Source organism: Boleophthalmus pectinirostris, unplaced genomic scaffold (genome assembly GCF_026225935.1).
Source record: "Boleophthalmus pectinirostris isolate CB_2022bp ecotype Guang Dong unplaced genomic scaffold, ASM2622593v1 HiC_scaffold_3, whole genome shotgun sequence".
NCBI classification, from domain to species: domain Eukaryota; kingdom Metazoa; phylum Chordata; class Actinopteri; order Gobiiformes; family Gobiidae; genus Boleophthalmus; species Boleophthalmus pectinirostris.
Genome location: NW_026571299.1, coordinates 24,505,322 through 24,532,915, shown reverse-complemented (window position 1 = coordinate 24,532,915; position 27,594 = coordinate 24,505,322). Strand labels below are relative to the sequence as shown.

The 27,594-nt window shown below is 37.6% G+C and overlaps 1 protein-coding gene across 1 annotated transcript in view; it reads left to right on the top strand.

The window, feature by feature from the left end:
- The window catches only part of LOC110171260 (low-density lipoprotein receptor-related protein 1-like), a 363,394-nt gene that overhangs the window by 34,347 nt on the left and 301,453 nt on the right, over window positions 1–27,594 (top strand). Inside the window, exon 2 of the mRNA XM_055160387.1 lies at window positions 21,511–21,633. Coding sequence (XP_055016362.1) covers window positions 21,511–21,633 — 123 coding nt within the window. The remainder of the gene's footprint in view (window positions 1–21,510; window positions 21,634–27,594) is intronic.

The window sequence follows — 27,594 nt, the reverse complement described above, 5'->3', positions numbered from 1 at the left end:
GGAATGAAATATGCAGCACTTTTTGGGCAGTAAATACAAACAGTGATAACTAGTGGTTCTCACTTACATATCCTTAACAAACTGGTTTGAATATTTGCTTCATATAGTTTTCTACCATATGGGACAAGATTAGGTTGAAAAACCTCCAGGTTTTGAGTCATGAGATTTTTTATTAAGAAAGGTCATGGTAACAGAGGGAAAATTGTAATTAATATTACTTCAAAATGAAAGGAAACTATTTCTATAAAATATGTCAGTCCTTCCAAGCAAATTTTTATCATTTTAAATATATATATATATTTTTTTTAAATCATGTACCTTCATTAACAGTTCAAAGATCGAATAGCACAAGATATGATAAAATACATCCATTTATTTACATGATTTTCAGGTCTTTGAAATTTGGGAAATCATTTTTGTTCCATGTTTCATACATGGTCTGGTTAAAACGTATGTAACTTTAGAACCAACAATGGTACAGAAAAAGGTAAACAGTTTCATAAACTAGAGTACATATTCTATCTGTTCAATACATTTTTATATCAGATGTATTAACTTGAATTTTTGGCCTTGCTGTTTACTTCTGCTTGACCGGGCCCATCAGTCTTTAGTAACTTCCTTTTGATTCATATTTGATTTATTTTACACACTTTTCCACAGCCTGGGATCGTTTATCTTCACTAGTTTTTCACAAAAATAATGAAAGTTGTCACAGCACAAAACGGCAGAAACAAAACACAAACATTTTGTGGAATTTTCGGACTGTTTAGAGGCTATTTAACATTTTGAAGGGTTGGATGACGTCATTGGCCAAAAATAAAACTGCTAATATCTTAAGAACCATAATCGCACAAAAACAACAGCAGAAACATGTCAACAAGGAAAATTCACTTTACTGTATTGTCTTTAAAAAGAACCCAAGTCCATAAGAAGACAAAATGAACATCTGTGGCTTAAACATGACTCTTATTTGACCTTGGTTTGTTTCCATAGATCTGCTCTTCCTTTAGCTATAATCTATAAACTACAGTATTACAAAACACACATCTATCTCCATGGAGAATGTTCTGAAACAGTCTTTTAACTTTCGATTTCACCATTTAGGTGTTGCGCCACTTCCAGATAGTTACATAATGTCGTTTTAACTTCTCTATAAGACGTTGATGAAGTCGTTGCACGCTGCAGTGAGACTCTGAGCCCGGCGTTTGTTTATGCGAGGGCTTGGACGCGGCCCAGGGATTGTTGACTCAGAGGCAGATGTGAGCAGCTGCACCGGCGTAAACAAGCCACGCTCAAAATGGACAAATAAATGAGGAGGGAAACAGATAGAACTTTGGGTGAATATACAAATACAGGGTTTCCAAAGTTCTCCAAGCACGGCTACAATTAGAATTTTATTTAAACAGGATATTTTAGAGTTTGCGGAGGAAATGATTTATTTACAGATTTGCAGCCTGTGTGATTTGCTAATTGGGTAATCTGTATTTCCGTGTTATTCACTGCATTAAACAGAAAATATACAGTGTGAAGATGCACAGGGTTTCTACTCGTTGAATTGTCGTTTTTTTAACGTGATGTTTTTAGATTCAGAAGGCTCTAAATCAGGGGTCTCCAACCTTTTTCCTCTGGTGATCTCCGTTACAAAGCAAAAATGTCAGAGAGTTACTCATTTTAACGGCCGCAAAAAAATGTAGCCGATTATAAGAAAGAGGGAGAGACTTTGGGTTCAGTTAGATGCTTATAAAACATAAACCACTGTCCATTTATTAGTGCCAAGAGTTGGGCTTCCGAGTTATGTATTTACAATAGTAATAAGCATGTAATTAACCAAATTTTTGTTATTCAAAAAAAAAAAAAAAAAAGAAGTATTTCCCTCTTTTCCCTATATTTATTTATTTATTTATTTATTTATGCAGTTATACTTATTGCTTTATTTATTCTTATTCTTATTTGTATTCTTATTTTATTATTATTTAATTATGTATTTATGTATTATTCAGTTACACTTATTGCTTTATTTATTCTTATTTTTATTAATATTTTATTATTTATTTATTTATTTTTTCCCCCACTGGAGACAATGGAGGAGGGTAATTCAAGGGGGGGTTTGGGAAATTTAAAAAAATGGTCACCTGTTACTACTAATTGTTTTCTATGTGACATCTGCTTTTATTAAATTGTGCTTGTTTATGTGCAGAAGATACAATGTGAAAAGAGTTATTTTGCATGAGATGGGACCTTTTAAAAAAAAAAAAAAAAAAATCCTTTTGGCGAGCTACTGGTAGCTCTCGAGGTACAGGTTGCAGACCTCTGTCCTAAATGGTATTCTGTTACTTTAAATTTAAAATACATTTACACAGCTTTAAAATTGCTGTATCTGATTTTTACTGTCTTAAAAGTGTTCAAACAGTTTACAATGGTCCAAAGTTCTTCCTCACTTAACTTAGGCCTTCTGAGCATCTTAATTATTCACCATGATGAGTTTATAATAGGGCTATCAACGTTGAGGCGTTGACGCATTCGATTAATCAAAGCAAATTGACATATCATACAGCAATTACTGCACATTAATCACACGTTCTGTTTTGACCAGTTATCCACGTAAATTGGGCTGGGCAGAATCTGTGCTGATTACACGTAAATGTTCACATCAGTGCTCATGTGGACGAGTGCAGATCGATTGGTGACTTTCTACGATCATGGAGCGGGAAACGAGATTAGATTCAAATGAGTAAAATGGGCCAAGACATTGTTTTTATGCACAGACAGAAAAAAAGGGCCCATATTATGCTATTTTCTGATCTATGTTCCATTAAAAGCGTGGAGTTGTGCAGCACTTTGGAAAATGTTTATGAAATGTACTATAGAAATAAAGTGGATTGGATAAAATGTTGCTAATGTTCAATCTATCATTTTCAATTATTGACTAAACCCAAGAAATCACTGCTTTGCAAAATCATTTTACATTTTAACAATATTCATTTTAGCTGCAACCCTATCTGGATGAATTCATAACTGTGAAAACTGTGATGTTATCTGAAAACCAGCAATATATAAATGGACATAGTTCACATGTGGCTCTTTCATTTCCTACTGAGCCTGGTTCCCATTGATTTACATTAGAATATTGCGGCTCTTCTCTCTGTCCCTGCTGCTGTGAGCCTCGTCATTTTGGTCTTAAATGTTTGTATTAACCTGCTCTTCACTGTAAACCCCAATAAGTTACCAGAACTCAAAAAAATTATTTTAAGTTGATGAACTTAAAAGATGCAATCTTCCAGAAATTAAAAGGTTGGATTTCTCTTTGTACTTTTTGATAACAGTTGAATTAAAAGTGCTCATTTAACTCCACTCAAATATTTGCAGTTGGAGTTCAAACCACTAGAATAATTTTATCAACTTTCAGTTTTATATGTAATCCTTGATTTTTGTACACACATTCCAGTACATCCAGTACATCCAGTACATCCAGTATATCCAGCTGTATCTACACGTTATACTACACACATAGACGGACATTATACACACTGTGGAAGGGGGATTTGAACTCAGATCCTTCATGTGAAAGTCAGGAGATTTACCAGTTTGAGCTCCCCAGCTGAATGTAATCCACACACAGTCAATTATACACATTATAGTACACAAATATTATACTATAAACACATGATATTATACATATATTAGATTATGCACACCCTAGGAGGGGGATTTAAACCCAGAGTCCTAATGTGAATGTCAGGGGATTTACTAGTCTAATCAATATTATATAATGTTGTCAAAGTTTTCAGCTTGTCCAAGAAAGGGGGGGAGTAAAAGGCTGGAGACCAGCTGGACGACTTACACAGGAGTTGTTTATTTACCATCAATAATACGGGCCCGGGGAGACTTGAAAGGTCAACATAGTATGATTTCAAAAGAGAAATATAATATGCATATAGTTTAATAATACATACATACTTACATACATGATGCATTATAGTATACACATAGTACATTATTATTCCACACATTACATATTATTTTAAGTTAAAATTAAGTTAAAATTACTCAAAAAGAAGAAAATGTTACAGCAACTTGACATATCCTGGTGTTTTTTTTTTTTGGTACAAGTCCTTTATCATTTTCTCTTCTCATGAATTCTGTTGGCTTGTGTGTCGTTTTGTCCTTTGGCATTTTAATACCGCAGTGATTAGAGCTGTTGTTGAAGCTTTATATTTTGCACCTTGATGTTGAACTTTATTGGTTATTGTTGGAAAATGTGTCCTGATTTGAACTGAGAGAACCCTGAAGATAACCCTGTGTCTGGGTGGATTTCCAGAACATTCATATCATTTTAATGTAAAATCTGAAAACCTGCCATACTCCCAGATGAAAGCAAGAGCCAATTTTCCTTATTGATAACAGTATAATTTCCACTGAAATATCCAAAAGGTGAATTCCCAAATGTTGACCCTGATCATTCCCATCAGTGGCTGGCCTGAAGAACTGCACCCTCTTGACTTTCAGATACCTGTTATATCCCAGGTGCCATTTTGAGCACAGTTGACCATTCAAAAGACTCATATTTTGTTATGAATTTTTACTCGCTATGGCAACAACAAATGTTTCGTCATTCTCAAACCCATGGGAGGACTATGTTGTGTTCTCAGAAGAAATAGCCACAAATGTTGAACTTATTATTGACTAGAGCAGACCCCATAACTCGCTTTATTACAAACGAATCCGTGTATCATTCGTTCATTTGTTTTTCAAAATAAAATCAAAAATAAGAAAATGAAAAAACAACTATTTACTTCATTATTTGTGTCCAGAATCAAAATGAAAAATACCAATAACGATTCAGTTTTTTCAGTTTTCAATTTTGTGTTTAAGTGAATAATGGAAAAAAAAAAAAAAGTCAATTTCCTGTTTTCATGACTTAAACGATGCTGGACTTAGCCAGGACTAAAATATATTTTAGAAGGACTAAACCTAGGTCTAAACCAGAACTGAACAAGGACTAAACCAAGTCTAAACCGGTCTTAGTCCTGGTCTCAGTCCCAGTCTGGTCCCGGTCTAGTCCCGCTTTCCTCATCACCTGACTACGGAGACGCACCTTTGGGTCCTGACACTCCTGGTTCAGTCCTGGTTCAGTCCTGGTTCAGTTCTGGTTTAGTCCAGGTTTAGTCCTGGTTTAGGACTGGTTTAGGACTGAGACTGGTTTAGACCTGTTTTAGACCTGTTTTAGACCTGTTTTAGTCCTGTTTTAGTCCTGGTTTAATCCTGTCCTGCCCATGTGCAGTGCAAAAGTTCAGCATCATAGTTTAAGTCACGAAACTGGAATCGTCCGTTATCCATTTCTGCCATTATTCATTTAAACACAAAATCAGAAACTGAAAAAACAAATTTTGATTTTGGAGACAAAATAATGAAGAAAATAGTTGTTTTCTATTTTTTTATTTTTGGTTTTATTTTGAAAAACAAATGAACGAATGATACACAGATTCAAACAGTGCATTTGAACAATATTAGTTTTAGTTGTATTAAAGGTGACAAAACAGACTCTTGTGAGCTTTAAGTCATGTTATAATGTTGTTACCTCTTCAAAAACACTCCTGGAGTTGTGTTTTGTTTCATTCACACATGTTTAATATTTTATTATTAGTCTGTTTCCATCTCCAATCTCAAAATGCTCTGAGATGCAGTTTTCAAGTTAACAGCTTCTTTTACATTTTGTTCAGTGGAAATGGAAGATGGTTTAAAAACACAGTGGAGCACTTCCTGTATTACCACATATCATGACATCACAAGGCAGAAAGGAGTGTTTTCTGTTTGAGAAAAGAACTCAGCCTGAATATGCAGGGTTGTATGTGTACAGGTGGAATGTACAAGTACAAGTAGTAAAGTACTGTACATTTACAAATAAAACTAGTAAAGTACTGTGCATTTGAACACAGGTGTCTGTACTTTATACTCAACTACATTTTTGAACAGGACTGAAATGTATTTTACACATTCATAATTTGAGCAAAGAAAAATATACAAATTAAAACAGGAAAAATATTTATTCATTTATTTCTGTTTAACAAAGTTACTACATTTGAAGCTCCATTAAATCTCCAATTCTGTGCAAAATACCTTTACTTTTTACACTTTAAGTACATTTTAAACAGGTACTTTTATGTAAGTATTTTTTTCATGTGATCCTTTTACTTGAGTATTTTTTTGCTCCAATATATGTACTTTTTCAAAGATAACAAAATTGAGTTCTTTTTCCACCACTGAACATGTGTGAATGAAACAAAACACGACTCCAGGTCTTTTGTGACGAGGAAACTACATTAGAACATAGATCAGAAAATAAAGTAATATGGACCTTTAACCCTTCCAGACCGATAGTATCATGCACGATACCTGGACAGAAACTTAGAAATTACTTTTTTCCCTTGAAAAGCTTTGCATGCATATTTCCACCATTATCCTATATCACACTCATGCTGCGTGAGGACGGAGGTAAAACAAGTGTCCAATTGGAACTTTGTTTTCCACCAAACTCATTCGCTCCATCCATTTTAATTGGTCCAAACTTTGCGAAAGAGTGTAGTGAGTCCAAATGGTCAATGCTCTGAGCATCTGTGTTTGTAACAATTGAAAAATTTGCTCTAAGTGCACTTATTTCTCAAATAAATGGCAAATTACACATCTTGGTCTGCGGAATAGTGCATCTCTTGCTATTTTTATTTGAAAGGTTTATTTCACTCCAAATGTCCAAATCCAAATGTAATAAACCCCATGGAAATGCAGGAAGTGATGTGGCTCTGTGCCCTGGACCTGACACCAGCTGTTTCCATGGCCATTACACTTTTTTTATTTTTAATTTTTATTTTGTGTCAATAAAGATATTTTGAGTTTATTTACAGACTTGATATTTTGCACTTTTATAGATAACACCCTAAATTAAGCATTTTTTATGTCCAAAAAGTTGTTTATACATTTTTGCCTGTGTGTTTTGTAGTGTGAATTTTGTTTTGTTTTGTTTTTCTGGTCCTGTATCTTTTATTAAAGCCATATGACACAACTACAGGGTTGTACTGAAAAAAATGATGCATAACACTTCATTAGGGGGTAAAAGGGGGAGTTTTAATAGCTAAATAAAAAAAAATTAAATAAAATCCAGGCAAGGACAAATGTACCAAATTTGCCCTTAGGTCTGGAAGGGTTAAATACGACTGGCCTATAGAAAGTTGTAATACCATTTAATCTCTCCCTGTACTCCACTGAAGGTAGGTGCAGTAGCAGTAGTAGAGGCTGAACTTTGGGTGGAGAGAAGTATGCGAAATCCATATTTGCTCCGACCACAAACCTCGGATCATTTCAGGAAATTGTCGCTCGGATTTCACCATTGCGCTGCGTGTGATTGTGCAGACCTGACCACGTCCAAACACTGCAAAAACGCTGCAATCAGGGAAACTTCAGCCTCAAATCAACTCACTGCCCTCGGAGTTATGGAGTTATGTCATATCATGAATACTGCAGCGCAAGAATTCACTTTTACGTAATCAGCTATAATCATGTATTACACCGTGAAAGCAATACTGAGAAAAAAAAGATTGGATGTGAAGAAGAAAACATAAAACTCCCCACCACATTCTGAATTTTTAAGGGAGCACTCTCACTTACCGTGGTTTGAGCCCAGTTTAGTCTTGAGGTAGACTTGGTTTGGTCCTGTTCCAGTCCTGTTTCAGTCCTGGTTTAGTCAAATGTGTAATAGTACTGCTGTACTGCTCTGAGCATTTTCTTATAGTGGGAGCATAGAAATTAAAGCTGTAATGTGGAATTATTTATATTTATTACCTCCGCCAAGGAGGTTATGTTTTTGCCGGCGTTTGTTTGTTTGTTTGTTTGTTTGTTTAGTCTGTTAGCAACATAACTCAAAAAGTTATGGACCGATTTTGATGACATTTTCAGGATTTGTTGGAAATGTGAAAAGGAAGAACTGATTTCATTTTGGGGGTGATCCGGAAGAAATCCTGGATTCTGGATCACTTTGAAATTTTAGTTAACATTGTGGTAAATGGGGCCAAAAATTTTGTTTCTCAATATCTCGGTTAATTATGGACCAAACCCCATGACATTTGACTCAGGGATGGACAATGGGATCCTCTTTCATATTCCAAAGGCTGATCCGGATCTGATCCAGAAGACTGATTTTATCGCAATTTATATAAAAAATGGGGGTAGTCCTTGGCGGAGGTCTGCGCTCTCTGAGTGCTTTTCTAGTTATAAATTGTTGTAGGATTTAAAGCCCATCTCATGCAAAATCAACTTTTCAGAGCTTTCTACCTTCTAAGAGTGATGTGTGGGCCTTGTATTTGTCTCCAAAGAGGTTTTTAGATTGATTTGCCATTTTTTTTAACAAATTGCAGCATATTTCTGCCACCCTCCCATGTGACCATGAACTAAAACTGCTACAACGATGATGCGGCAGCTACAACTATGATGCGTTGGGCGTAGCAGAAAGCGCTTCACACCCGTCCCCTACCCCCGCTCCACCGCCTCCACCCTGCATCGGCTGACAATTCCCACATGAACACCTAAACAAAAGCGACAGCATAAGCTCATTGTTCTACACTGCAGTGTACACGATATAATAAGTTTATCTACTAGTGTTTATTAACACTTTACCAATCAGTAATATTCAGCTTGAGATTCGTGCTCCTCAAAGTCCTCGTCTGATTCCAGGTCCAACACATGATGCTGAACACGCTGTATCACCATGAAGAATAAAAGTTTATTCTACCACTATCAGGGTGCCGCCTGTCTCCCCCTCCCTCCCTGAGATGGGCGAAGGAAGGGCGGCTCACTCAGAGTCTATGTCACATTTGGAGGGCGGAGCCTGTGCTTTCTCAGGACGGGTGGGGGGTATGAGGAATAGTTGGCCTTTCATAGTTCCTGGTCTGTGACTGTCTCCAAGAAATCAGTAAGATTTCATAACTATTGTGTAATGGATGTTCCAAAGTAAATGTGCAGAAGATACAATGTGAAAAGAGTTATTTTACATGAGATGGGCTCTTTAAAGGTGCACTATGTAATTTTTTGGTTGAGAGTCTGTCATCTGCTTGTTTCTATGGAGAGGTCATTGCTCTGCCTGAAATGTTCCACAATTGCCACATTTAAATGAGAGCTTTAATTCTGAGTAAAAATTAATTCCACTTTAAAAAGACCATGTGAACACTTTCTACACAATTTCTAATGAAAATAATTATTCAGTATTAAACTTAATTCCGAAGTAAGTGAGTGGTTTATTCCGATTTTAAAGCCAAAGTAATTTCTTCCTGGATCATGTTTCACTTTTATTCTTGTTAAAAATAATTGCAGTTGTTCAGTTCATGCTCATTGGGTCGTTCTTCTGACGCAATTCGGACAATCCAGTTCCACCAATCTTCACTTCAGACTTTCATCCACATTTCTTTGGATTTGTGAGCGGGATGCAGGAGTGAGCTGAGGTAGAGCATCCGTTGACTCAGTTTGTCTTCTTCCTCCCTTCTCGACACTCTTCCCTTCTAATCCTCAGCTGACAGACGTAACGAGTGATGAGAGAATTCTCCAGCTGCTGCGCAATTATCACTGAAACCACTGCGGAAAAAGTTTGGATCATGTTTGTGTCTGTGGTGCAATGACAAACCGAGATGACAAAAAAGCCGGTAGCAGCTGAAGTGTGTATTTTCTTCCGGTCGACGTAAATACGTTCGTGTCTCTGTCCAATCAGAACCCTTCCTCACACCCAGATGCTGAGCAGAATTAAATAAAGGCGATTTAATGTGTTTTCCATGTAAATCTCAATTTGGAATTATTATTTCTATGTAAACTCCAAGGAGAATATTTTACTTCCAAGCTATTTAATTCAGAACAGTTCATTTGGAACATCGTGTAAACGTGGCCAGTGTGACATTAAACAGTTCTGCTTTACATTTATTCAGTTACAGTTGGTTTTATAGCTTAGAAATAAATACAAAAACAGGCATTCCGACTGTGAGTAAGGTTGCCTCTCCACAGATCTGACCTGTAACTTGGCCTGATTTGGTCTCCATGAAGATAGAAAGGTTTAAATCCATATTGTGAAACATTCCGGAAAAATCTCCATGGAGAAAAACATTTGACGGACCTTCCACCAGAAAAGTTTGAATTGGGCTTTGTTGCATTTGTAGCAGTAATTTTGATCTGGAAGTATTTTGGCTGCGATTCAGAATCTGCAATACTTTACGAAGACGGGAATGATTGACAGGTGGATTAGCCAAACAGGGACAAGCATCATCCGTCAGTATCACGATAAATATGGCTGCTTATGTGGATAAAATGTCTGAGGAGAGAGAAATGATTTTGTGACCAGTGAGCTCCTTCATTTCACAAAACCACATCTGATTGCATGGTCATGTTTGGTTCTTGCTCGAGGTCCAGAGCAGAATATCTCTGTGCATAAAAACTACAGAGAGATGGACCTGTAGGAAGTAGCACTGATGTCTTCAAGCAAAACCTCTTTATCTCTCATGCCATAAGAAGTAAGGCTGTAATTTGGAAAATTATATCAAAAACTGAAATGAAAAGGGAAAAAAAATCCATTGCTATGAAGGTTTTATAGGTGTTCTTCGTATATTACACAACATTGACTCTTGTGAGCTTTAAGTCATGTTATAATCTTGTTCATTCCTCAAAAACAGACCTGGAATTGTGTTTTGTTTCATTCACACATTTGAGTAACCATTTCTTATTAGTCTGTCTACATCTCCAAAGCTCAAAATGCTCTGGTCCATCTTGTGATGTCATAAAGTGGTAGTTTTCAAGCTAACAGCTACATTTATCTTTTGTTCAGTAGAGACTCATCCAAATGATTCAAGTGAAGATGTATGGAGTTTAAAAACACAGAGGAGCACTTCCTGTATTACCACATGATATCACAAGGTGGAAGAGTGTTTTCTGTTTGAGAGAAGAACTCAGTCCAAGTATGCGGGGTTTGTGTGTTAAATGTATGAATGAAACAAAACACAACTCCAGGTCTGTTTGTTATATATTGCCTCCTTGTCTTGGTGAATGTGTATTATGAATGTGAATGTGGGTGGATAATTTAAGTTTGTTTTTTATTTCCTACGAGGATGACTCAAATATACACTGAGTAATAATGTGTTGAATGCAGCTTTGTGCACTTTTGTTTACGTTTTACAGAAACTAAACTTAAATCCACATGGCTCATTTGCATAAACTATAAGCGCTGAAAAAACAGCTTGCTCCTTGTGCGCTGATGCTGTCAGCTTCTGTCGGACTAAAGGACACAACTCTGCGAGGCTCCTGACTACAGTAGCTGTAATGCTCCGACAGTCCATCGGGCTTCGTAGTTTACCAAAGTTGTACCAAAACATTTTGACAGACATTTTGAGCACTGTGTATCACATAAAATCTGTTCGAGGTCAGTAAGCACAACCAGAATTAATACATAAGGTGCGCCAGATTATAAAATGCACTGTCGATTTTTGAGAAAATTAAAGGATTTTAAATGCACCTTATCTTCCAAAAATACGGTGTATACAAGAGTCTTCGCAAACCTTAGATGTGGAACAGTTAGATGCCTCTAAAATATAAACCATTATCCATTTATCAGTGCACAATGTTAGGCTTGAAAATGATACATTTACAATGGAAATTAATGGCGAGGAGAAAATTCAGTTTGTTGACTGGACAAAAGTTAGTTGGTTGAAGACATTTCGCAGCTCATCCAAGCTGCTTCTTCAGATTGACTGACTGATAACATTAATCAAATTTTACTTATTCAGCACAATACAGAATTCAGAAATCCCTTGGTGAGCTACTCTGAAGTGAAATGCTACTGGCAGCTCCTGAGCTCCAGGTTGGAGACCCATGATCCAGACTATCCGCAGCTCAAACCAGAACCAAAACCAAACACAAACACAAAGAGAAAAATACTGTAATTCCATAAATAAGCAGAATATTGAAATGACACTTCCTGTGACTAAAGCTGATTCATTGCTGTTTCACAACCTTTTCTTTTAATACAAATAATACGTTATTCTTCTGCTTCTGCTTTCACTCTGGAACTTCTTCTATATCGTTGGTTGCAAAATCACTGAATTTCCCAGTTCGAAAAGCCAGAGAAGGTCTGACTGCTCCGGATGTGACAGGCACGGAGCACAGGATTATAACATAAAGAAGACGTTTATTTGCATGTCAGGAAGGATCACGTTTGTGCAGTTTTCATGTGGAACTGAAGGAAATGCAGGAAAGTGGTTTAGGGGGAACTATTTTTAGCAACGCATGGTGACAAGGCAGCCGGTTTACCTGAAAAATCCTCGTGATCTCTGCTTTTTAAAGGAAGTGTAAGACAGGATTCACATTTGCCATCTGGTTTTGTGTTGTTTCCTCATCACAAAGTGACCTGGAGTTGTGTTTTGTAAAAGATAGTTCACTTAAAAACTACAACTATATGACATCCCAAGGTGGAACAGAGCATTTTGAGCTTTGGAGATGTAAACAGACTAATAATAAAGTGTTACTCAAACATGTGAATGAAACAAACCACAAGTCCAGGTCTGTTTTTGATGCAGTACCAAAGTTCTAACATGAACAAAAGCTCACAAGAGTCAATTTTGTGACCTTTTAAGGACATGTGTGCCAATTTTACTTTTAAGAGAAGTTTTGTGGTTAAGTTTTAACAATAGGATTCTGTACAAAGATCACATTTTAAATACATCCAGAAGAATTGACAGAAAGACTGAAAAGAGAAAAAAAACTTACAGTTTTAAACTACAGGGTTAGCAGATTTGTTTATGCAGAATAAGATATTTTGTTGTTTGTGAAGGGAATGTTGGTATGTCAAAAACTGCAGTCATTGCGATTTCCTAATTCCGTCCATTCAAATTGTGATTTCTATATGACTGTGTTAATCTTGCAAAAATAGTAACTTACCCACATGTGCAAACTGTTCTTAAAGGTGCACTGTTCCATGTTCCAGAGATATTATTTATTTTCCTGGAATGTTCCACAAAAGGGCATTAAACTGGGACAGCGATACTCACTATTAGTGCTGTCAAGAGATAAAAAAAAGAGAAATTAATTAATTATGATACGTAATTAATTAATCTAATTAATCTCTTTTTTATTCTCACCTAAAAATTGCTGAGAAAAGCTTCAACTTGAGGTATTTTCATTTGAATTCATTATTACATTATTTTCCTACTATCATTAACGTTTTTATATAAGTATCATCATTATTACTGTTATTAATCTGCATAAATAAACTCAACTTTACAACATATAAACATAAACACTCCAGAGCCACATCAGCCCTATTTGACATTATAATGTGTTTAATGCAGCTTTGCACAAGTCTCACAGAAACTAAGTGAAGAAAAAAAAAAAACACTCTTGTGCGCTGGTTCAGCTTCTACTAAAGGACATGACTCAGTGGAATATAGTTGTTCTTTCTGTGACAGAGGGATGTTGATGCTGAAGGTGAGTCTGTTCTGTGTCTGTGTCGTGATGTTTTCAGAGATCAGACGTGTGCAGGATTATCGCAAATGCGGCGAGAACAGGAATGAAAATTAGGCTACAATTCTTTGCGGGAGCGAGCGGAGCAGGACTGCACAGTGCGGGACTGTGTCCTAACAACACATAATAACAGATTTTATAATAAGGCAACTCACATACAGAAACAGTAAAGTTAGAGATTAAAAATATTAACGTGATTAACGTGATTAAAAACATAACACGCTAAATATGACTGTAATTAATTAATCACAATTAACGCAATAATTTGACACCCGTACTCCCTATATTTTTCACAAGAGCCACATTGGAAGAGCAAAATCAAGAGGAGAGCCACTTACTGTATACCCAACATACACCAACATGCCAAGTCATCTTTTTATATTAATAAAAAAGTTATTAAACAAATACATTCAATTATAAAATGTAATATAATCATACAGTTGTAAAAAGGTTATAAAAATACAATTACATTAAAATTATCATCATCATGATTATTATTACTAATCTGCAAAAATAAACTCAATTTACAACACATAAACGATCACCACTCTAGAGCCACATGAGCCTATTTGACATTATAATGTGTTTAATGCAGCTTTGACACATTTGTTTACATTTTATGTAAAACCACATGACTCATTTGCATAAAGTATAAGCACTGAAAAAAACACTGAAAACAAAAAGGTCTTTCAGACTAAAGGACACGACTCAGTGGAATATGAGTGTTCTTTCTGTGACGGAGGGATGTTGATGCTGATGGTGAGTCTGTTCTATGTGTGGTTCATGTTTTCAGAGATCAGATGTGTGCAGGTTTAGTGCAGCTCTTTATTTAACATCATTTCACTCACTTTATTTATGTTGGTCACTTTATTTTGATGATGTTAATCAAGAGCATGGACCACTTTTTAAAATGCGACTCAGGCAGAGGGTCAGTACAATATTTTCAACTATATTTTTGCGGTTTATTTGAAAATGTCAGTCGGGTGCAGGTCGGTTATACACGGACCAGTGCATCATTAATTAAGCCTTGATTTATACTTAGTGTAATGCAGATGTTTGTGTTGCAATGTTCACTGTATATTTATCTAGCACAATTGAAATAATATATTGGCTGCGTTACTATTTTTGGTATAAGCTCGTGAGCCACCAATTAAAGCTTGGCGAGCCGCATGTGGCTCACGAGTTGCGCAATGTGTATCCCTGAACTAGTGTGACCACATGTCCCTATTTACCCGGGACAGTCCCAGTTTTGAGTCCTGTGTCCCCTGTCCTAGTAGATTTATACAAAACCACTGACTTGTCCCAGTTTGATACAAGAAATGTTCCAGGTGTCCCTATTTTTGACCAATTTGATCCCTGCCAACAGTAAAGAGAGTCATAAACCATCATATGTTTAGGTAAAATGCAGAAAAGCTGCTTAAAAATGACTAAAACACAAAGAAAATGTGGCAATACTGACTCACGTGTCAGTCATGACCGGGGCGAGTGAAAATCTGGTCCTACATTAAACATACAGTATCTCTCTTCCATTTGTTCACTTACAGGTGTTTTAAAGCCGAAAAATATTTAACCCTAAATAAGATCGGATATACTTCAGGTTTAGGTCTGTTAATCCTCGAAAAGCACATTTCTTTCTTAGGTGGTACTTGGTGTGAAAAGATTAAGAACTCCTGAACCATTTCTAAGTTCCGTTTGTCCTTCTTCAGCCGTACCTGCTCGGCACTGTGGACTGTCTTTTAGCTCCTCTCACCTCCCGACCTACTTCCACGGTGACGTGTTTCTGCAGCTGTGTCTCTGCCTTTATCCTCATTACAAAAAAAAACAGAGGGTCAAAACATGTCAGCATCAAGCACCGCTAACCCCGCTAACCCCGCTAACCCTGCTAATCCCGCTAACCACTGCTAACACGGCGCATCAGCGAGCCGCTACCTGCTACGAGCAACAACAAGCACAAAAAAAAGTCAAAGAAATACTCACTTTTATTATTTAAAGGTGCACTGTGTAACTTTTTGATTGTAACTGCTTGTTTTTATGTCATTGCTCTGCCTGGAATGTTCCACAGTGTGACATTAAACAGCTGTACCCCCCCATTTATTCAATTATACGTGGTTTTACTGCTCAAAAATACTTAGAAAAACAGGCATTGTGACTATGAGGGGGTCGTCTCTCCACAGATCTGACCTGTAACTTGGTTTGGTCTCCATGGAGATAGAAAGGTTTAATACCATTGGTGCCATTAAAACCATGAAACATTTCAGACAAAGCAATAACATCTACATGGAGAAAAGCATCTGATGGACCTTCCACCAGGAAAGTTAATCAGTGCATCTTTACATAAAAGTATTGATTCTGGAAGCAAGTAGAAGTAAAAGTATCACATGAAAAAAATCGACTTAAGTACAAGTACCCATTGATACTTGAATAGTAAAAAGTAAAAGATTGTTTTGCAGATTTTTGAGGTCTTCTAAAGCTTTAGATGTATGTGACTTTGATACAGATTTGTGCTGAACTGTTGAACAGAAACAACTGAACAGAGTAAGAATAGAACTAAACATGTTAAAGAATAAACCCTCAGCCTTTTCAGCAAACCTCATAATAAAAATAGTACTTTTACTTTTCTACTTTTCTACTTTTACTATTCTTTTAAAAATGTAGTGGAATAGAAAGTACAGATACCTTCCCTCAAATCTAGGGAAGTAAAGTAAAAAGTACTTCTGTAAAGTTATGGTTATTCACCTGGAAAAAAAAAAAAAACAACATTATTTGAGTAGACACCACCCCAGGCCGGGTGAGTTCTGTATGTTGGTCTATATCTATGGCAGAATGTTCAGCACTTAACATGGTTACATATGACACATTAGCAATCAAAGTCTGATACGTTTTACTGATACATTGGTCAAGAAAATTTTTTTTTAAAAAAAATCAATAAAACCCAACGCAAAATGGATTTAAACAACACATTTTCAGGAGATTATGGCTGCACCGATACTGATGCTGGTATCAGATATCGGATATTGGTCCTAATCTAGGAAATTTGATATCAGTCTTTTGACTTTGTCGGTTCAGCCGATATCCTGGTTGGGCCTTGTATTTGATGTTTAAAGACTGTTTATTTGCTGATGTAGACCTAGGACGTCTCATAATGATTGTAATTTTATTCATACAAAGCTGTTCAGTAGTTAGTTGCAGAATAAATAACATTGCATAACACAATTGGATCAAGTTTGGATCAAGTTAACTGTTTTATTTTAGGGAAACTGGGAAATTAGGTTAATATTGGGTATTGGCAGATTCTCAAAACTTAAATATCGGTATTGGTATCGGAGCTGAGAAAGCTGGATCAGTACATCTCAGCCTGTGCTCAGTACGAGTGTTCATGTTCCTGTTTAAGAGTTTGAGTCTCAAAAAAAGGTGAAAGTAAGGCTATTTTCAGACTGCAGGTCTTAACACTCAATTTGAATTTTTTTGTGAAATCCAATGTTTTTGTGAGGTTGTTCACATTTCCAATTAAATGTGACTTGTATGTGATTTCCAGTGTGAACATAAAACAGCCCAAAAGTGTCTCACATGCGCACTGGAGGACACGATGACGTCAACCGCAGCGAGCGTGTTCTGTGTTTACAGAAGTTGTCCAAACATGGACACGAGCATTGAGCACCTGGAGATTTTAAAGTTCCTCTCGTACCGGAGCCAGAACATGAACAACTTACTTGTTTTAAGGAGGAGATTGAGAAGGAGAAGGACGAGGTTTTTGGTCATGGTGTTTTGTGGGGCAGTGGCAGCTACGTCCGTTGAGAGGAACATGTGGATGTGGAGACGTAGCCAAGAGTGGTGAGTGACGATGTGCTTCGCTTCAGTGACACGGAGTTCATTAACAATTTTCACCTACTTCAGCGCAGAATAGTGACGTTTGTGGCTTGTTGATAACGTGTAGGTGGATGAATGCGCTTTGGCCGTTCAGACTGAAGTCGCATTTGAAAAGATTGGATATGTATCCGTTTTAGGAGCACATATCCAAGTGTCCTGGGTCACATTTGAAAAAATCGGATCTGTGTCATTCAGGCTGCAGACTGAACTTAGCCTAAAAAACAGCACTGACTGTAATGTTGAAACGGACTTGTTTAACAGCACAAAATCAGCTCACGTGTTGTAGTTCCGGCTAAATCGGTTCTTTACATTCAGATTGTTAAAATAAAGCTTCACAGCATTACATTTTACATACACATGGCTGAGTTTCATGCATAATTCTGAGATAAATGCTATATGATAGAACCTCACAGCATGTTGGCATCTCCCACAGAGCAGATAAGTGGAGGCAGAGCACACACACGGACACACGCACACACACCCACAGACACATACACACACACACCCCCAGACACATACACACACACACACACACACAGACACAGACACACAGAGACAGGTGTGTGCTGGGATGTCACGGAGGATCAGTGATCTTTAGGCTGAGCGACATTCTCAGATTTGCTTCACGAGTCAGTGGCAGCGCTTCTGTAAATACTGAGGCAGCTTTTGTCAACGTGTTGCTTCCTTTTACTGTCGTCTGCTAGAGGGTCTGTCACCTGCTTGTCTCATCAAAATCTTACTGCTTTACCTGAACGTTCCACAATGTTATGGTACGGGATTGTGGGAATGTAGTTAACTTTAAAGACGGGGTATTGTGCGAAATCGACCTGTTGGCTATTATGTTATAACGTTTCCTCATCAAAAACATGCCTGAAGAGGTTTTAGAATCATCCATGCGTGTTTGTGTAATCTAGAGATCTCTCCCGGGTTCTATTCAAACCCTCCTTGCGGTTAACTGTAAGATTCTGTACAAGGCTCCGCCCACAAGCCTACTTCACCCACGCTCCCACACCACAATGCCCCATAAATATACAAAAGTGGGTGTGGTACGCCGTCCACCCTCTTCTTCCGAAGTGACATATAAAAAAATTACAAATATAAAATAGCTACAACTTAAATGTTAATCTGGAGCTACTGGCAACGGTGAAAAGAACCTGCATAGACTCATGATATTTGCACTTCTGTTCTATAGTGACCTGAGACATGAGGGACCAGGACTGAACCAGGACTGAAACAGGACTAAAACAGGACTAAACCAGAACTAAACCAGAACTGAACTGTAGGCGAAGGGACCGGTGCAGATCTCCATCGCCTGATCGTGCTTTGTGGACACCGTGCTCGCGGGCTCAGGGTTCTCTCTCTCTCGCTCTCAAGTCCAAGATTCCTCGTCTTGGTTTAGTTCAGTCCTGGTTCAGTCCTGGTTCAGTCCTGGTTTAGACCTGGTTTAGACCTGGTTTAGTCTTGGTTCAGGCCTGGTTCAGTCCTGGTTTAGTCCTGGTTTAGTCCTAGTTCAGTCCTGGTTTAGTCCTGGTTCAGTCCTGGTTTAGACCTGGTTTAGTCCTGGTTCAGTCCTGGTTCAGTCCTGGTTTAGACCTGGTTCAGTCCTGGTTTACCTGGTTAGTCCTGGTTTCAGTCCTGGTTTAGTCCTGGTTTAGTCCTGGTTTAGTCCTGGTTCAGTCCTGGTTTAGTCCTGGTGTAGTCCTGGGCTCATGTAGTCTATGGTTTATGTTTTGTAGGTGATTTTGAACAGTGTTAATGTTAATAACATGATTCCACATCAGTTTGAGTAAAAAAAAAAAAAAAAAAAACATCAAATATTACTGATTTTTACTGGTCTGGTGCCTTTATTTTTGTACTGAAAGTGAGTTTTGTTTTTTTTTTAAAGGAAGGTGAATGGCATTCTTGAAATCGATGATGACACAAATCGCCTACCCCCACTTAAAAAATGTCATAGTTTCTTGAGCGAAATACACGCCGATTGTGATGACTGATTGAGAAAATGAGACTGAAACTTATTACAGATTTTAATGCATTGTTTTAATACTGAGCTGTAACTGGGCCTGGTGTATGTATGGTGTGTACTGTATCTCTAACACTGAAGCTTTAAAGTAGAGCTAAGTATGATTGCGATTAAATTTGTATATTTCTAACTAACTTAAGCGTGCAGGCCTAGTTTAAAGCCATGCATGTCCCTCAGCTGAAACAATAGTCCAGTGTTCCCTCGCTATCCAGACTTGTGCAGCTCCGTTCTTCTTTGTGCGTTTCCTCTTGCGTCATGTGTTTTTGTGTTGATGGAGTTCTCTGGTCCTAATGAGAGCCCGTGCAGGACCCCATTGACTTCAACACAACGGGCCGCGCTCATAATGACACTTTAGGAAGACGTATGCATTTGGACTGACTAGAAATGAACTAGAAATGGAACAAACTCAGATTATTATGGTGTTGTTTTTAATAAGACCGCTGGGTATTATTATTATATTGGCCAAAAACAATATTTTTTGATGATCCCAATGACGATATCCGGATGTTATTTTTATAAGCGGTCGGAAATGTGCAAAAACATCCTGTAAACAACGCAGTTAAAGTCCCATCACGTTACTTTTTCACCAAAAAACTGACAAAAATTACAGGATGTTTTTCATTTATTGAAGTTAGAATGATTGCGCTCGAAAACGTAGAAAAACATGCATACATCTTTGCTGTGAGTGAGCTTGCATTTCTGCAAACTTGACTCTGACATAGGCTTGTGGGCAGAGCATTGGACAGAATCTCACAGGAGGGTTCAAATAAGGCCCAGGAGAGATCGCTAAATTACTCAAGCATGGATGGATGACATCTGAAACCTTTTGAGTCATATTTTTGATGAGACTTCAGGAACAGATCTGCACTTTGGATGAGCTGCCGGAATGTAACAAAATGTAATTATTATTGTTTCTTTTCAAGGTCAGGGTTTAGTTTACAGTAATACTTGCAGTAATACTCACTTTATACCCTTGAAAGATTGAAAGATTATTTTCTTTTAATTCAGCCGAATGAACAGTTTTATTACAGACTAAAAGCTCAATATTCAAATTTTGCATTTCTCTAAAACTAAATTGCACATTTGGCACCATTAGCAGAGGCTCCAATTATTTAATAAGTGAGATGATACTTTTTTGGACTGTAGACTACTGCTTGTTTCCATGGAGACCTGTACTACACAAAATGGCTTCTTGTAAGTTTCAAGGGCTGAGCGATATGGAGCAAAAAATATATCTCGATATATTTTGCTATATCTCGATATACTATATATATATATATATATATATATATATATATATATATATATATATATATATATATATATATATATATATATATATATTATATATATATATATATATCGATATGTGTACATGAAAAATAACCCCCCAAAAACTCCTGCAAAAAAAAATTTGCCAAATTCCGTACGGTCTTTTTTTATTTAAGTGCAAGAGGTCGGCAGTTCATGTAGGAACAAAGTGCTTCTGCCACATTTAAGATTACGAAAATTCCTTGATTACATAAATAATAACTTAACTGTAAAATAAAAGAAATAATACATATTGCCTTTTTTTCATTCAAACAACTCAACTCAAGCTCATCATTGTATTAACTCTGTTAACCGTAAGATAACCGTGAGCTCCTTTAGCAGAGGAAGCTCGGGAGGTTCATTATTTTAACAGACCCATGTTCCTCACCAGTGTAAGGAGCACTGAGGTTTCCCACAATCCACTGCAGATCAAACCCAACGTTTCCAAACACTATTGTAGAAGTGACACTGCAGTCTGTATGTCTCCAAAGCTCAAAATGCTCTGTTCCCTGTGACCTTGTGATGTCATGAAGTGGTAGTTTTCAAGTGAACAGCTCATTTTACCTTTTACCTTTTAGTTCAGTAGAGATCGGTAATTCCAGGTCTGAAATGATCCAAATGATTCTAGTGAAGGTGTATGAAGTTAAAACACAGTGGAGCACTTCCTGTATTACCACATGACATCAAGCCTAAATATGCAGGGTCTGTGTGTTTTAATTAATTTAATCATAAAACAGTACAATATTAACGATATTTTTCCTGTGGTTGTGTTTCAGCTCCAAAGACGTGCAGTCCAAAGCAGTTTGTGTGTAAGGATGGAGTGACGTGTATCTCCAAGGGCTGGAGGTGTGACAGAGAGAAGGACTGTCCAGATGGGTCTGACGAGGAGCCAGATGTCTGTAAGTCTGCACAGCTCTGCACTGGACTCACCTACTCTTACTGAAGATAATACTGTCACTCTTTCTGCTATTACTACTACAATACTGAATCTGCAAATGCTCCGATACTGCACATTTTTCAGGTATCGGCGAGTACTCAGACCAAATTGCCGATACCACTGTATTTTCTTGAATGAGGATATGTGAGCACTGCCACTGTGAGCGAGGTAAATACAGACTGTAGAGGATTTGTAGACACTTTAAACAGGCTAATAATGTCAGAAAAACATTTATGTTACTCGTTTGAAACCTTCATTTAGCCTTTGGTGTAGACCATAGACCAGGGGTGCCCAATAAGTTGATCACGATCTGCCAGCCATCGCCAAAGTAGTATGGGTAGATCATAGTGTCGTAGTACTCGAGACTGGTCTTGGTCTCATCTCATACTCGACCGGATTTGGACTCAGTTTTGTCTCAGTCTTGAAGGAGTTTGGACTTGATGTCTGATACTCAATGAGTGAGATTGAGACAGCCGCCCTCGGCAAAAAACTTGTACCAGTGTGCGGGAGCAAGCGGAGCATCTCTGCAGCCTGTGCTGTCGTCTAGAACCGCAACAGAGTGTACCCTCACGTACCAGCGTATATCACAGGACAGGTTAAACTTCTTGAACATCTACCTGTCCATCTGCCTCACGTCAGCGCACTACTCCTCGCCTTTTCACGCTGATTAGAAGGGCAAGACGAAAGCGAAGCAAAAACTAATTAATATTTATGTGACAGTGTTGGCACAGAGGACGCGTACAGCACAGAACAGACCTACTGTGGCATGTGGTTGAAACTTGCCTAATAAAAGTGCACAAATGCATCTGTATTAGTCACGGCGTGCTTTTTGTTTGGTAAATGTGCAGAGGCTAAATCCCACTGTAAAAGCAGTAAGAGAATGTAACTTCAGTTAGGAGCTTGAAAAAACAGGTTTAAAAATCCTACCCACTTTCTTCACTTTTTTCACAGTTTTGTGTAAAGTGCCAGTGAAAGTTTTCTTAAAGAAGTGATTCTGAAACGGGTGAGGGTCAAAAAAGAGGCGCAGAGTGTTTCAGTGCAGTACAGTTTGCTTGGCTTTATAGTAGGTAGATGATTTTGACTTGGTCACTTTATAAGTTTTGAAAAAGTTTGGACATCCCTGCCATAGACTGTATAAACAAGTGGACTAAGGGCTTGTGATGTCACCCATAGCGTTCAGTCCAGTCAAATGAAGCTCACTGAGGCTATCAGTAATGGAGGCGAATTTGGGCTGAGTTCCATATTAGGAACAGAAGTGCGTCCATGCTCATTTCCTATTTAAAACGTGACAGCTTGCAGTTTATTGATGTCGATTTATACAGTCTGTGGTGTGGAGACATAACTTTGGTCACATGATCAGCGGAGAGTGCGGACCATAGCGCTAACACTTTGTTTACTCTGCATAATTCATTAGCCATGTGCTTTTTACACGTGTAACTGTTATTTTTATCTATACTGTGTAAGAAAGTGAAAAATACAAAATACTTAAATCAACACAATTCCTCACCAAAAGTAGCTCAGTGCTTTTATTCCAGCAGATTTTCTTTAGAGATAGAGTTATTTTTTTGCTTTTGTATCAGTATTGAACAAAAAAAAAGGTACTGGAACAACTCTAATTACTACTATTTCTATTGTTACCAGAGCAAGATGTTACACAATGAGGAAACGAGAAGAAATGGACTGTTTTGGGTTTGATTATAGCTGTTGATGATAATGTAGATAGATCGAAGGGTTGATTTAATTTGATGCGTTTCTTTGATTGATAATGTGCCTGTCATCTGTTGGAGTTTATGGAGACAGGATACAGCTCCAGACCATGTGTCTTTGTAGTGAAAGCATGTGGTCTTGGCTGGACAGGGAAGAAGCAACAGTGAAGACACTGGGGTCTGTACGCTGTAGTCTAGTGACCAGAGGGCCAGCAGCTTCAGCAGAGAGGTGAAGATTTGTGGTTGGAATAGGATGGAAAAGGCATGATGCATTTTACAGACATGCTTTCATATTATTACAAAGAAAAGAAAAGAAAATCGACTAGAGAGTGAACTAAGTCCTCTTGAAAAGGGGGCGTGGCAAAAGCTCTGAAAACTATGACATCTCTCTGTGTATTTGACCCAAACTGCACTCACACCTGCAGGGGGAGTTCATGTAAAAACAGCTATTAGAAAAAAAGACTAAGAAACAATGCAGTTATCAAGTTACAAACTTGTGAATCTACATTTTTACATATAAATAAAAAAAACAAACAAAAAACAACTCTCTCCCTCACGAAGGCTGCATTCAGAATGCAGGGCTTAATGCTCAATTCAGATTTAATTTTTTTTTAATTTGCTATTTATTCTGTGCTTTTTTTTTTTTTTTTTGTCCACATAAGTCACAGTATACATGCCCCCCCCCCCCCCACACACACACACAAAATCAATGTAAATGTAGAAAGTAGATTAAAAAAAAAAAAAAAAACAACAACTCAATAATACAATAAATAACATAATATCACTAATGATGATGATACTTAATAATGAAAAGGATTATATATGTATGTATATAATACATATAACATACATATACTAAACATATACCACATATATATATATATATATATATATATATATATATATATATATATATATATATATATATATATATATATATTCATACAATATGTACACCATATATACGTACACCAATTCTGCAATTCAATTCAGATTTTTTTGTGAAATGCGATTTTTTTTTTTGCGAGGTTGTTCACATTTCCAATTAAATGTGACTTGTACGTAATCTCCAGTGTGAACTTTAAACTAGAGCCCAACCGATATATTGTTTGGCCGATATGATCGGCTGATATGGGCACACGGCCGATAGCCGATATGTTTGCTGATATGGGCCGATATTTCCCGTTATAAAGCTTAGACTATCTACATTATGTTCATTTAATCCAATTTACAGTCAGATAAATGTCCTAATATGTGGCTCCGCATCAGTATTTATCTGCGGAGTCATTTGTCTGTGTGTGTGTCCGTACTGTCCTTGAACACACCACCAGAGTCGCGTCACTCAAATGTGTTTGTTTACACGCACAGACATAGATCCAAACACTGAGATTATATTCTTTTTACAGACAGTCGGTTTGAGTCTGGATTAAAAGGACATTTATTAGTGCAGACTTGTGATGTGAGGAGGAGCCTGTGTGAGCGGTGAGTGTTGGAAATATGATAACTTTGAAGCTAGTTTTGTTTTTTCTCATTAGTTAGCTATTAGCTGCTGTAGCTCCCGCACATAAACAGGCTGATTTCTCTTCTGTTGGTCTATTGTAAAGTGACTATATTGTTTATATTTGTTACTGGACCAGCATTGATATGTAAATAAACTGTAAATAGAGGTGTGAATGATGATACTTGTGCATATAATTAATTACTGCGGCGCGCATGTATTTACGGCTAAAGGCTAATAGCTGTAGTTTCTTTACAAGCTAGTAGTGATGGGTCGGTTGTGAACGAAACGGCTCTTAGAGCTGGCTCCTTATTGGGAGCCGTGTTTTCTCTTTCTCTCACTTTTTTTCTCTTTACGCCACGTGCAGACTCGTGGTAGTTTGACAGCAGCAGCGGCTGAAAACGAAACTTCCAGAATTATGCGTGTGCATAGGATAGAAAAAACGTGCATATTTGGCTGTAGTTTAGCATAAAATAAATAAACCAGGACTAATCTTGGGGTCGAGAGAGGGAGAGAGATAGAGACCGAGTCCCGACACTCAGTTCTGGTTTAGTCCTGCTTACAACAAAACAATCTGAACAGCTGCTTGGGACCCAAAAGAGCCGGCAGCTTTTAGTGATCCAAGCCAAAAGGGCTAGTTCTCTAAAAAGAACTGGAATACCCATCACTAGTAGCTAGAATGTGATGCAAAAATTCCATTAGGGAAAACTTCTGTCTGTAAATATGACATAAAGAGGCAGAATAACAATAAATGTTGCCTAAATAAACCCAATTTAAAATCCACCAGAGCCAAACCTAAGTTTTTTAAACAATTCAAGATTTACAGTGAATTATTACATCACTAAATATATCGGCGATTATATCGGCAGCTCCAACTTCCATTATATCGGTTTCATATCGGCCACAACAAAATCCATATTGGTCGGGCTCTACTTTAAACTCCCCAAAAGTGTCCCGCATCTAGCCAGACTAGTGCCACATAGTGCCTTCGCTCAATTTAATTTCTTTCCAGTGACTAGGTTAGGAACCAGAATACACTAGACGGTTCACAAAAATCCCAGAAGTGCGAGTTCAGGCACCAGACAATCAGTGAAGAGTCATACATTATGTGTTGGCAACGATTCCCGAGATTGAGGATTTAAAGCCGGAACAAAGAAAATGTTCGCTGAATTTTATCAAGGGGAAAGATGTTATGGTCCTTCTTCCTACAGGATTTGGGAAAAAGCTTAATATACCAGTTATCCCTGTTAGTGGTGCATTACATACTTCACGACCAAATAGTAGCGATTGGTTAAATTAAAAAAGTACCCGCCTACTGTTGAGCGAATGAATCCAAATGCTGCAAGGTCAGACGGTTTCTATGAAGTGAAACCGGCTGATGAATCAGGCTATCCGACATTTGCACTGGAGGACACAACGTCACACACAGCAAGCGTGTTCAGAAGTCGCCTAAGCATGGACGCAGCATTGAGCACCTGTAGATTTTAAAGTTGCTATTGTACCAGAGCCAGAACATGTACAGCTGATTTGTTTTAAGGAGGAGACTGAGAAGGACGAGGTTTTTTATGAAGATAAATATGTTGCAAAATGGAGGAGAGCGTGTAAACTTGATTTAAGAACTTGTAACACATAATGTGAGAATGTGTAGAACAAAACTTTGAACTTGTAATTGTCCTAAACCAAGACTAAACCAGAACTGAACCAGGACTGAACCAAGAGTGTCAGGACTGACCCAGTGGTGCCCCCACATAGACTGTCAGGTGATCAGGAAACCGGGACCAGACTGGGACCAGACTGGGACCAGACTGAGACTGAAACCCGGACTGAGACCAGTTTAGACCTGGTTTAGACCTGTTTTAGTTCTGGTTTAGACCTGGTTCAGTCATATGCGCTGCAAAAGTCCAGCATTGCAGTTTAAGTCACGTTAACGGGAAATTACGGGCATTATCCATTTTTTCATTTTGATTTTGGAGACAAATATTGAAGAAAATAGTATTGTTTTTGTTTTCTTGTTTTTGGTTTTATTTTGAAAAATTAATGAATAAATGATACACAGATTCTTCATCTTCCCCCTTTCTGACTGGTCAACCCCCAGACACAATTTTTGTATGACGAGAAGAACGTTTGTGTACATTTGTGAGCACCTACTTGTACCACTCTCTCTTGTTGATGACGTGTAGGTGGGATGAATGCGACCTGGCCGTTCAACTGAAGTCGCATGTCAAAAGATCGGATATGTATTGGTTTTAGGAGCATATATCCAAGACTACGTTCAGACTGCAGGGCTTAATACTCAATTCGGATTTTTTTTTTTGTGAAATCAGATTTTTTTTGCAAGGTCGTTCACATTTTCAGTTAAATGTGACTTGTATGCGATCTCCAGTGTGAACTTTAAATGACCCAAAAGTGTCCCGCATACGTACCTGAGCACCTGCCGATTTTAAAGTTGCTGTTGTACCGGAGCCAGAACATGTAATTGCAATTTTCCTCTGATGAGAAGAACGTTTGTGTACATTTGTAATGTGTAGGTGGGATGAATGTGACCTGACCGTTCAGACTGAAGTCACGTGTCAAAAGATCGGATATGTATCAGTTTTAGGAGCACATATCCAAGTGGTCTGGGTCGCGTTTGAAAATTATTATCATTAAAAGATCAGATACAGGAGCATAGAGGTGAAAAAAATCAGATTTGGTTCACTTCAGGCTGCAGTCTGAATGT